A 12,066-nucleotide genomic window follows, 5' to 3' on the forward strand; every position below is an offset into this window, starting at 1 on the left:
CAGCTAAGTTTCCTAGAAGAGAAGAGGATGAGGGGTGAGGGTGGGGGTGGGGGACCCACAACTAAAAATATCCGGGGCCTGGGCTGGCAGGCAGCTGCCTGTGGGCCCCCGCCCCCGAGCCCAAGCTGGGGCTGCGGGGAGGAGAACTCTAGAGGGGCTGAACACCAATTCTGTGCAGGCCACGATTTTACCTAAGGCTCCTGGACCTAGAAACCCAGAAAGCCAGGGAGGGGGGAGGGGGCCGGCTCCAGCCGCAGAAGCAACAGGAGGCCAGCCCGGGCCTGCAGAGAGCTCTGGGCTCGGGGCGCCGGGCCAGAGGGGACAGGGCAGGCGGCCCCTTGGGACTCTGTTTCCTTTCCCGTAAGAAGGGCAACGAGGGTTCCTCCTCAGTTGGTGCCTCGAGGTTTGCCAAGCCCTTCCCTGAGCACAGCCCTTGGAGGAAAGCCACCATCCCCATTCTCCAGAGCAGGAAAGTCGTCGCCTGGCAGTCGGGATCCAGCCAGCCACCAGCGATGATTAGCTGCCTACTGTATGCCTGACCCATGTGCCATTTGGCTCTCTTCCCCTTGCTGTCTCTGCTGCCTAGCAGGCTCTCTCCTCTCTGCCTATCTTCCTTCTCTCATCTGTCTCTCCTCACTGTCTTTTGCTATCTCTCTTTTCTCTAATTCTGTCACTCTTCTGTCTGTCTCTAACTTTGTCTCTCTTCTCTCATTTGTCTCTTTTGGCTCTCCTCTCTCTCTCTCTTGTCCTCTGTCTCCGTTCTATCTTTGTCTCTAACTTTGTCTCTCTTCTCTCATCTCTCTTCTCTCTCTCTCTTCTCTTCCCTCTTTCTATCTCTGTCTCTTCCCTCTTTCTCTGTCTCTCTCTCTGTCTTCTCTCATCCGTCTCTCTTCTAACTCCATCTCTCACCTGTCTCTCTCCTGTCTCTTCTTTCTTCTTTCTATATCTCTCTTTTCTTTGTTTCTATCTATCTGTCTCCTCTTTTCTCTCTAGCTGTGTCTCTCTTCTCTCATCTGTCTCTCTTCTCTATCTCTCTCACCTTCTCTCTGTCTCTTCTATTTCTCTCTTCTCTCGATCTCTCGCCTTCTCTGTCTCTCTTCTTTCTGTCTTTTATCTGTCTCTTCTATCTTTGTCTCTCCTCTCTGTCTCTCTTCTCTCATGTCTTCTGTCATCTCTCTTCTAGCTCTGTCCTTCTATCTCTCACTCTTTTCTCTGTCTCTTCTGTCTTCTCTATATCTCTTCTCTCTATTTCTGTATTTCTATCTCTGTCTCTCTTCTCTCTAGCTCTACTTTTTTTGTTTATTTGTTTGTTTTTTAGGGGGTTTTTTTGGCTAGGCAATGGGGTTAAGTGACTTGCCCAAGGCCACACAGCTAGGGGATTCTTAAGGGTCTGAGGTCACATTTGAACTCAGGTCCTCCTGACTCCAGGGCCAGTGCTCTATCCACTGCACCACCTAGCCGTCCCTCTAGCTCTACTTTCAAAGAGCAATTTTGACATTCTTCAATTGTGTCCTCATCTCCATGACCCCATTTGGGGTTTTCTGGACAAATATACTGGAGTGGTTCGTCATTTCCTTCTCCAGCTCATTTTACAGATGAGGAAACTGAGGTAAACAAAGTGAATGACTTGCCCAGGCTCACACAGCTAGGAAGTGTCGGAGGGCAGATTTGAACTCTGGTCTTCCTAACTCCAGGAGCCACCTTGCTGTCCCTCAAAGAACATGCATGCATCCTCTTAGAGGAAGACCGAGTTCAAGGATGACTTCCCAGGGATCCTGACTGCATGACCCTGGACAAGTCACTAGCATTAAGCCGCTAAGCTTAGCATGGAGGAAACCTGTTTACTCAACCTCCATCATCTAAGATCATCAATGGCTGCCAAGCTGCATGTTGGCTTGGCAGCGGAGCCCCTCCAAGTCTCTTGCCCAGGGTCACCCAGAAAGGAAGATTCTCATTGGAAGTCAGCTCTCCTGAAGCCTGGCTCCAAGTCCTACTTGGGACCAGGCCTTGACTGGGAAGAGGCTGGGGGAGAAGACACTCTGCCCCATGGGGTGGGGGGGATCTGGCTCCCCACTTTGCTCTAGCCTCTCTTCCAGGGCACCTGGTGGCCCCTGGCAGCTTCCTCAGCACAGTGCCCTCTCTGGACTCATGGCCCTGCCAGGGAGGTGCTGCTGGGGCGGTGCCCACAGCGGCCTAACAACAGGGTCCACTGACCTCAAGTCCAATTGCTTACAATTTTCTTTGCTAAATTGCCTGCTGTTTGGCACCTACACATCTGAGCCTTCCCAGATGGAAGGGACCGACCTCAGAAGGCCTCTCTGTGAACTGACTCATCTTCCTAGAGCAGGAGGCTCTCGTTCCTTCTGGGCTTGCTGACACCAGGCTCTTGGGCAGGTGGGGCCGTATCCATTCTACAGAAGAAGAAACTGAGGCTGAGCCTGGGCCACAACCAGAGCCCAAAGCCATTCTCCTGGGTCCAAGGCTGGCCCTCTGGACATCTTGCTCAGGGAGGAGAAGGGCTTTGGCTAGAGCTGCAAAGAGGTCAGTGGAGAGGCAGGCCTAGAAAGTCCACCCTGGTCTTTGGACTCTGAGGCCAGGGTTCTGTTATCAGACTCCCCAGAGTAGGTTCCCATGGCAGGATAGGGGAAGCCAGCTACCAACTCTCTCAGTCTGTGCCAGCTGCAAGCCAGACTAAAAAGAAACATTTCCTGCCCTCAGGGAGCTTACTTTCTCTTGGGGACACAACCAGAACACTTACAGGATTTCAATAGGAGAGATCTTAGAGGTCATCTCATCCCAAGGGCTGGGAAAAGGTTGGGGGTCCCACAGCCTGGGTTGAACCCAGGCTTCCTAAGGGGGAGCTCAGTCCCAACTGGTCCTGGCTATTTCCAAGCTTCCTTCGATCCCACAGCTCTAGCCTTTGGATGGGACTGGGCCTCAAGAGGTACCGGACACTATTCAGTTAGTAGAGGGAGGCTGGGGGAAGGCCAGGGACTAGGATTGTGCCAGACAGAAGGTTGGTGATGGGGGAGGGAGAGGTGAGAAGATTGAGAGAGAAAAGAGAGAGATGGAAGAGAGACAGAGAGAAAAGAGAGACAAGGATAGAAAGACAGAAATAAGAAGAGGAGAGACGGAGGGAGGAAAGATAGAAGAGAGACAGAGAGAAGAGATAGAAGAGAGACAGATAAGAGAGGAAGACAGAGAGAGAAGACAGAGCTAGAGGGAAGAAAGACAGATGAGAGAAGAGAGCCAAAATTAGACAGAGAGATAGAGAGAAGAGAGACAGAATTGGAGAGAAGAGACATTAAAAAAGAGAGGAGAGATAGATGACAGAGAAGAGAGACAAAATTAGAGAAGAGAATTAGATTAGAAACAGATTTTAAAAAAGAGGAGAGATAGGGAGAGAGAGAGACTGATAAAAAAGAGACAGAGAGGAGAGAGAAGAAAGTTAGAAGACAGAGCAAAAAGAGGAGAGAGCGAAAGAGACAAATGAGAGAAGAGATAGAGCTAGAGAGAAGTGATAATGAAAAGTCAGAGATAGAGAAGAGAGCCACAGAGAATTAGAGAGACAGAGGCAGACAGAAGACAGAGAAAGAGAGACACGAGAGACAGAGAAAGAGAAGGAAGGGGAGGGGAGAGCAGAGGAAAAAGGAGGAAGAAAAATAGGATTCTAGATTCCAGGAAAGTGAGCTCAGGGTTCCAAGTGGACCTTGGCCAAGTCAGTTAAGAATCTCTTGGAGGTTCAGGTCCCTCCCCTGTATAATAAGGGGCTTGGCCTCCATCCAGTTGGTAGTAGGAATTGAAATCAGCAGGATCTGAGTTCAAATCCAATCTCAGCTACTTACTAGTGACTGAGGGCAAGTCACTTCACCCTGACTGCCTGGCATCCAGAGTCATCTTCAGTCATCCTGATTCATATCTGGTCATTGGACCCAGATGGCTCTGGAGGAGAAAATGAGGCTGGTGACTTAGTCCAACCCCTCTCCCCCCAGTCCAAATCATGGGCATATCCTGGTGTCTTGGTTTTTCTCTGAGAGGGAAGGACAAACATCCGGGCCAAGACTATAGGAGCCAGACATACTTGGGTGACCTAGGGCTCAGCACTTTGCCGCTGGAGCCTGTCTCCCAATTTGCCAAATGACAGTCTTTAAGATCCCTTCCATCTCTAAATCTTGTTAAGATTCAGGGATGCTGGGGAGGGAAGGGGAGGGAGGAATTTTCTAGAGCTCTGAGAAAGTTGTCTGAGAAGATAGTTGAAGAGTTAGTATTAATTCTCTGGTGAAATGATTCCCGGAGGAATTCTCATTAGAGGGCTTTTTCCTCTCCGGACACTCTCCCATCCCCGGTAATGGTAATGAGGCGTCTGGGTAATGGGGGAAGAGAGAGGCCTGGTGCCTTCCAGCCTCTACTCTCTATTAACCCCACCCAACCCTCCCCAGAGCCTCTGGCTGGGAAGCTGAGAGCAACATTAGCAAGGTAATATGAGGATGGGGGTGGAAGTGGGGGGGATGGAGCTGGGTGAATCAGGATGTGGGAAATCTGGCCTTCTGGGGAGGGGGGGAATTGTAAGGAACTTTGAAGTCACTTGCCTGGCTCCTGGAATGGTCCAGACCTCGAAGATGCCAGGGAGCAGATACAGGTAAGAGAAAAGTTGGGGGTGCGGGGGAAGAGAACAGGAGTAGGATCAGGATACTGGGGTGGTTCCAGGTCTATCCCCATGGATAAGCCCAAGGAAGAGGGTTGCTGGGGCTTGGAGTATGGGAAGAAGGGAAGAACAAGAATCCAGAGAAGGATGGGAAGTCCCAAACTGAAAAGCACCCCCCCCCAGGGCAGAGGTCACAATATCTTCAAATATTAAATAACCTGGAGACCCTAGCCTGAAACCAGAGTACCTGGGAGAGGAAAAACAAAGAGAGAGGGGAAAAGAGGTATTCCTATTGACTTCTAAGCTCTCTGGATCTGCCCTGGAGGTGGGACTTTGGGGGATGATTTCCTGTTTATTTTGTTTATGTGTTATATCCCCATCAGAATCCAAGTTCTTTTACTTAGCTGTGTGACCTTGGATAAGTCACTTAACCCCATTGCCTTGCAAAAATAAATAAAAAAAGAATCTAAATTCCTGAAGAACTGGGGGGGGGGTCTTTGAACCCCTATTGCTTAGTACGTCATCTTGCATGCCTAAGAAATTCTTGTTGCCTTTTTTTTTTTAATAAACTTGAGATCACTGAGTCCCAAACTATTTTTCAGAAGACAAAATTGAAGTCAAGAGAAGTTAATCACAGCTGGATTAAAATGCAGGGCCTCAGCCTCCAAAAACCAGTCCCCTTGCTGCCATCCCATACTGTCCCTTGGAAATGATAGGTCGCTGGGAGAGCAGATTGTTTCTGACCCCGAGTGGCCATAACCTGTCCAGACACCACTTTGGGAGGCTTGGCCCTGGGTCCTTGGGGCTAGCCAATCGAGGGGGGTCAAGGTCAGCTGAAGTAGCTGCTGACCTGATCAACTGGCATCTGGCCAGGCCCAGAAAAACGCTCCTGGATCCAGAAGGTCAAATAATGGATTTATAACAGGATGTGTAATGTACCCAGAGAGAAAACCAGAGCAGAGTGTGGGCCTGCCCCAGGCCTCCCTCCCGGAGGCTCTGTCTGCTCTGGAGACAGAAGGAAACAGAAGTAGGAGCTTGCTTAGAATTAGAGCAAAGGGACTGGGCTGTTCTTAAGGGATGTTTCCATCCTGCCTGATGAACTGCCCTTCCCCCTCTAGGGATGTTGCTCTGTCACGAACAGGTAGAGAAAGGTAGGGGCGGCAGCCATCTGGCCTGGATTCTCCCGGACGGGGCCTGATTTCAGAGAGTTGGCCCCTTTACACAGGAAGCCAAAGAAACGTGCAGGGGAGTCCAGGGGACCCCAACACGGCGACAGGTCTGCCAATACCCACTGCCTGCTGCATCTGCTCAAGAAGTACTGCCATAAGGACACCCAGGCCTGTGGCAGAAGAAAGAGTAAACCAAGGCCTGGCTCAGATAGCAAGGAGGTCCTTGAAGTGGAAAATTGTATGAGGTCATCTCTACTGCACCATTCCCTTCTCTGACATTCTCTGTTCTAAGGTTCTCCCAGCCCTGACATTCCGTGTTCTAAGGTTCTCCCAGCTCTGACATTCCGTGTTCTAAGGTTCTCCCAGCTCTGACATTTCATGATCTAAGATCCCTCTCAGCCCTGACATTCCCTGTTCTAAGGTTCTCCTAGCTCTGACATTTCCTGTTCTAAGGCTCTCCTAGCTCTGACATTCCCTGTTCTAAGGCTCTCCTAGCTCTGACATTCCCTGTTCTAAGGTTCTCCTAGCTCTGATATTCCCTGTTCTAAGGTTCTCCTAGCTCTGACATTCCCTGTTCTAAGGCTCTTCCAGCTCTGACACTGGGACCCTAAGATACACAGTGGGGTGTGCACCAAGCTGCCCTTTTCCTGTGCTCTGGGCCTCAGTGGGACCTACTGTGAGGAACTTGAGAACAGACTCATTTCTTAGCCCCAGCACTGGGGAGGGTGGCAAAGGGTGCAACGTTGGTGGCCAATGTTGGCTCCTCCATGGAGCCTCTCCAGCCTGCGGCGATTTATTAATCCATGGCCCAGCCTTTCCTGCTAACACAGTTTTCATTGAGTGATGCATAAGCCAGGAGCTGCGGCTGTGAAAGAGAGAATGTGGGTCTGGGTTCCAGTCCTGATGCCCTTAGCGAGTCTTTTTCTTTCCCTGAATCTCTGATTGATTCTAAAGCCAGCAAATGGGCAGAATAATCCAGAATCCAGGCTCACCCAGCACAGGAACAGGGCCTCCCCAGACTTCTGAGTTGACCAGATAAGGTGACAAAGTGCTTCTTTCCACAGGTAAGCTGGGGGTGTGCATCCTCATTTCTCTTGTCATTTCTGTCCAGGTCTCCTTGGTGGCATGGCCCCAGGCTTGGGCCCAGGCTATCTGATGGACTATGAAGACAGATGGAAAGAAGACGGAGGCCTGGGGTCAGGGGCCCTGGACTGGAATCCTCTCTCTTCCTAAGAAAAGCACAATGCCCATTGGAACCTGCAAAGGGAGGCTGGGAAGGGTTGATGAGAGCAGGTATGGTAAGCCCTTTGCAGTCTTAAAAGCCCTTTGGAAATATCCATCTTGGGGCAGCTAGGTGGATGGAGCACCGGCCCCCAGAGTCAGGAGGACCTGAGTTCAAATTTGACCTAAGACACTTAATAATTCCCTGTGTGACCTTGGGCAAGAGGAGGAAACTGAGGCCCTGAGAGGTTAAGTAACTTGCCCAAGGTCACAAAGCAAGATCTTTTTTTTTTTTTTTTGCAAGGCAAATGGGGTTAAGTGGCTTGCCCAAGGCCACACAGCTAGGTAATTATTAAATATCTGAGATCGTCTTTGAACCCAGGGACTCCTGACTCCAAGGCCGGTGCTGTAGCCACTGCGCCACCTAGCTGCCCCTACAAAGTGAGATCTTGTCCAAAGTTGGATCTTCTTTACTGCACGTCCATAGTCCATATGTATCTCTTAAAAAAGTCTCCTGGGGCAGCTCGGCGGTGCAGTGGCTACAGCACCGGCCTTGGAGTCAGGAGGACCTGAGTTCGGCTCCGACTTCAGACACTTAGTCATTCCCTAGCTGTGTGGCCTTGGGCAAGCCACTTAACCCCACTGCCTTGCAAAAACAAAAGTCTCCTCCATTGGTTTTCTTCTTTTTTAAATAGAATTTATGTTCAGTCCCAAAGTGTTCCACACCCTTCCACCACCTATGGAGAAGGCAAGACAAATAGAATTAATACAAATAAATAGAGTTCCCCAAGTAAATGCCCATGTTTAGTCACGAAAGAAAGAAAAAACGGAGATAATGGGGTTCCATCCCGACCTTTTTCATCAGTCCTCCAGAACAGTGTGGGGTAGGGGCGGCTAGGTGGCACAATGGATAGCGCACGGGCCCTGGAGTCAGGGGCTTCAAATGCGGCCTCAGACCCTGAATGATGACCTAGCTTCGTGACCTTGGGCAGGTCACTCTTCTTGTTCTGTTCTTGTGAGGCAGTGGGGTGAAGTGGCCTGCCCAAGGCCACACAGCTGGCTCATCATTCAGCGTCTGAGGCCGCATTTGAACTCAGCTCCTCCTGACTCCAGGACCAGGCTCTAGTCACTCTTCACCCCATTGCCTTAAATTCAAACAAGAAAGGTCGGTGTGGGGGCCTTGCCGTGGCCGCCGGTCCGTCCCCGGGTGCTGCCGCCCCCAGCCTCCGCACAGAAGTCTCCCCGGGGGGGTTTCTCCGAGCCCCCCCAGCTCTCCAGCAGGTCGGCCTGTCCCTGCCTTCCCCCCAGGCCCAGGGCCCAGCCGAGGCTCCCCCAGAGGCCCGCCGCTAAGCGGGTGTCCGAAGCCGGGGCTTCCGGGACCCCCTTCTCTCCGCGGGGGCCAGGAGCCCCCTCCAGCAGGCCTCAGAGAGGGCGCGGGGCCCCCGGGCAAGGGCTCCTGTGCCTGGCCGGGCCGGAGGGGGCGGCGGCGGGGGCGTGTCGGGGGCGTGTCGGGGGCGTGCCGGCGAGGGCGGGGCGGGGGCGGGGCGGGCGCAGCCAGCAGAGCGGCGGCGGCGGCGGCGGCGGCGCGGGGCGCGGGGCGCGGCGCGGCGCGGACAAAGGGCGGCGGCGGGCGGGGCCGGGGGGCGCGGGGCGGGGGGGGGGGGCGGCCCCGGCCGGCCCTGGGTCCGGCGCCCCGCGCCTGCGCGCACGTGGGCCGGCGGCGCGGGCCTGGGCCGGCCGCGGATGGCGGACAGCGGCCCGGCGGGCGGCGCGGCGGTGGCGGCCCCCGGGGGGGGCCCGGGGCCCCGCGTCTACTTCCAGAGCCCCCCGGGCGCGGCGGGCGAGGGCGCGGCCGGGGCGGAGGACGAGGGCCCGGGGCGGCGCCAGGGCAAGGTCACGGTCAAGTACGACCGCAAGGAGCTGCGCAAGCGGCTCAACCTGGAGGAGTGGATCCTGGAGCAGCTCACCGGCCTCTACGACTGCCAGGTCAGCCGCCGCCGCGCCCCCCGGGAGGGACCCGGGCCTGTCCCCCCCCCCCGGTCCCCCATCCGGGACGGCCCCCCATCCGGGACGGATCCCCGGTCCCCCATCCGGGACGGACCCCCCCGGCCCCCCATCCGGGGCGGCCCCCCCGGTTCCCCATCCGGGACGGCCCTCCATCCGGGACGGACCCCCCGGCCCCCCCATCCGGGGCGGACCTCCCCGACCCCCCAACCGGGAAGGACTCGGACCCCCCACCACCACGCTGGACCTCCCCCATCCAGGCCGGCCTCGCACTCCGAGCCGGGGCCCGCCCCCCACCTCCACATGGGCACCCCCAGAAGGGGCCCGTACCCCCGCCTGGCTCTGCCGGCTCCTCCCCTCCCTCGGGGGCCCCGGCTCCCTCACCCGGCGGGGTGCCCTCTTTTCACCGGGCTCCCGGCTCGGGACCCCAGGTTGGGGACAAGGGGTTCAGCCGGCCTCTGCCCTCCGCCGAGAACCTCTGAGGTCCCCGGGCCCACCCAGGATCCGTGACCCTTGGAAGGGGCGGAAGGAGAAGCGCTCATTGGGGAGGGGGCTGCTGGGAGGACCCCTCCATTGTCTGCCCCCCCATCTCTTCCCGCCCGCTCCCCGTGACTCCCCCGTTGCTCATGGGGATGACTCAGGGACCCGAGGGTGCGGCGGGGTGGAGGTAATGATGGGGCCCGGCCCAGAATGCAGCTGCTTCTGGAGGGGGCGCCTGGCACCGCCTCGGGGGCTCCCTCCCTCCTTCCCCGAGCATTCCATTGTTCCTCTTTCCAAGGGTCCCGGGCTTCTCCGGTTCTGACCTCTGACCCCTCCCACTCCTCACTTCCTCCTCCTCCTCTTCTTTTCCCTCTCCAGCTGCTCCTTCCCAGGGAGGGGGTTGGGATGTGGTGGAGACCCCCCACTCCCCCTTACTGGGCAGGAAGCTCGTGGCAGGTGTTTGGGGGGAAGAGGGGAGGGGGCAGTAGCCCATGAAGAGAGGCAGCTGGCACCACCTGTGCCTGAGGGGAGAATGGCCCTTGCCAGGAGGAACCCATCTCCCTGCTCTTGCCTGTCCTCACTTTGGGGTTCCCCTGGCAATGACCCGTCTGGCACCCTCCCTCCTTTGGCACCGGATCGCTCCATCCTGGGTCGGCCCCATTGTGCCCACTGGCAGGAGACTGCCACCATTCTCCTCTGCCCCTGCAGCCTCCTCCCCCATCCCTCGTTCCTTTATCCCTGCAGCTGCTGCCCTGGAGCTTCCAAAAGGGTCTGGGGTGATGGGGGGGGACCCCCACCTTCTGGAGCAGCTTGGTGGGAGGGGGACCTGGAGCTCTCCTGGCCTTGAGGAGGGAGAGGGGTGGCTGAGGCTTAGGACAGGGGCAACCCTGCCCCGTGGGCCGCCGTCACCCAATTCACACCCTTCTCTATGGCAGGAAGAAGAAATCCCGGAGCTGGAGATTGATGTGGATGAACTTCTAGACATGGAGAGTGATGGTGCCCGAGCTGCCCGAGTCAAGGTGTGGGGGGGGATGGCTTCTGGGCTCTGGCGGGTACTCCCGGGTCATCAGAGCTGCAGATTCAGGCAGCTGGAAAACTCATTTGGGCTCATGAATGGGGGTCCACATGGGGAGTCAGCCCTCACTGATGCCACCCTCTTTCCCACAGGAGCTGTTGGTTGACTGTTATAAACCCACCGAGGTGAGAGAGGGAGGGGAGGGGGGAGGGGAAGATTCCCCATCCTTGGGGAAGGGTTGGGCTTTGCCCACAGGGTCAGGACCCCTCAGATCCCCTCCCCACCCCTGCTCAGCCTCTCTTTTCTCCCACCAGGCCTTCATCTCTGACCTGCTAGACAAGATCCGAGGGATGCAAAAGCTGAGCACACCCCAGAAGAAGTGAGGCCCCGCCCCCCAACCTTCACCCCCACGACTGGGGCCAGAGGCGGGGGCTCCTCACCAGGACAATCGCTGCCCACCCGACTCCCCCCAGACCTCGTAGCAACAGCAATACTTGAGGGGGGGGCCCTGCTGCCTGGGCCTGGTGCCCCCCAGTGGGCCCCTCAAGCCCCGCCTTGGGGCCTTTCTCCCTGCTCCCCCCCCCCAGTTTCCGTTTGGGGTTTTTTATTGTTATTAAGCTGAGGGACTTTTTGTGTTTTTATATCGCCGGCCATGCGGGCCCTTGAATAAAGCCAGGACCTGCCTTTTGTGCATTCTGAGCCTGGTCTGTGTGCTTGGGGTGGGGGGAGATAAGTGGGGCAGGCACCCCTCCACAGACAGCATTGCCCAGATTCCCTAGGGCAGAAGGGTCCTTCTGCCTGTCTGGTTCCCTGGAGGCTTCCTGGGAGCCTTCCTCTAAGGCCTGTTGCTGGGGTGACAGCCCAGAGCTCCATCCCCAGACTGGAGACAGACCTGGCTGGGGAGGCTCAGGGTGGGAGGGTGGGAGGGCTGGCTGGTGGTGCTGATGTCAGTTGGAAGGCATGTGCCCCCTTTCCGGCCTGGGCTTCCGGCCTGGGCTCAGCCACGAGGGCACCGTGCCAACTCTTGCCACCCACTTAGGGCCGAAGGACTCAACCAAGACTTTCCCTGCTTTTCTTGGCATGCCCCAGATCTGGCTTCTGCCCCCTTGCCCACCCCACCCCACCCAACTAGGGCCTGTCTGCTCTGCCAGGTTCCTTGACTTCCCACCCAACACTTCTGCCCAAGGCCCCCCCCCCCCAAGAGCCTGAAGGCTGGGTTTCCGTTGCCCCCATGTGGTACAATATGGCACTACTATCCAGGGAAGGAGGTCCAGTGGGAGGGCCTGCTGAGGTTTTTGAGGTCGATTCCCTCATTTTACAGTTGAAATAAGGCCACGCAAGGATAAAGTGGTTGCCAAGACGGGGCAGCAGCTCTCAGAGGGGAGAGGAGTTTGAGGCCCGGCAGAGCAGGCCCAAGCCAGAGTGGGGGGGGGGGGGCTGACACAGCCTTTCCAGATGGAGCCCCTAGCCGCCTCCCCTCTCCTCAGCTCGGCCCATCTTGGGGGCAGGACACACACCATGCTGGACCTCAC

General features: G+C 56.4%; 1 protein-coding gene across 1 annotated transcript; it reads left to right on the plus strand.

Annotated features, from left to right (window-relative positions):
- The first annotated feature begins 8,773 nt into the window (after positions 1-8,773).
- Positions 8,774-11,227, plus strand: PPP1R14B (protein phosphatase 1 regulatory inhibitor subunit 14B). The gene is made up of 4 exons (XM_074231201.1): positions 8,774-9,021; positions 10,455-10,538; positions 10,687-10,719; positions 10,849-11,227. The coding sequence occupies exons 1-4, from the start codon at positions 8,779-8,781 to the stop codon at positions 10,915-10,917; spliced, it is 429 nt and encodes a 142-aa protein (XP_074087302.1). The 5' UTR covers positions 8,774-8,778; the 3' UTR covers positions 10,918-11,227.
- The last annotated feature ends 839 nt before the right edge of the window (positions 11,228-12,066 follow it).

This window comes from Macrotis lagotis, chromosome 3 (assembly GCF_037893015.1).
Source record: "Macrotis lagotis isolate mMagLag1 chromosome 3, bilby.v1.9.chrom.fasta, whole genome shotgun sequence".
In the NCBI taxonomy this organism is placed as follows: Eukaryota; Metazoa; Chordata; class Mammalia; order Peramelemorphia; family Peramelidae; genus Macrotis; species Macrotis lagotis.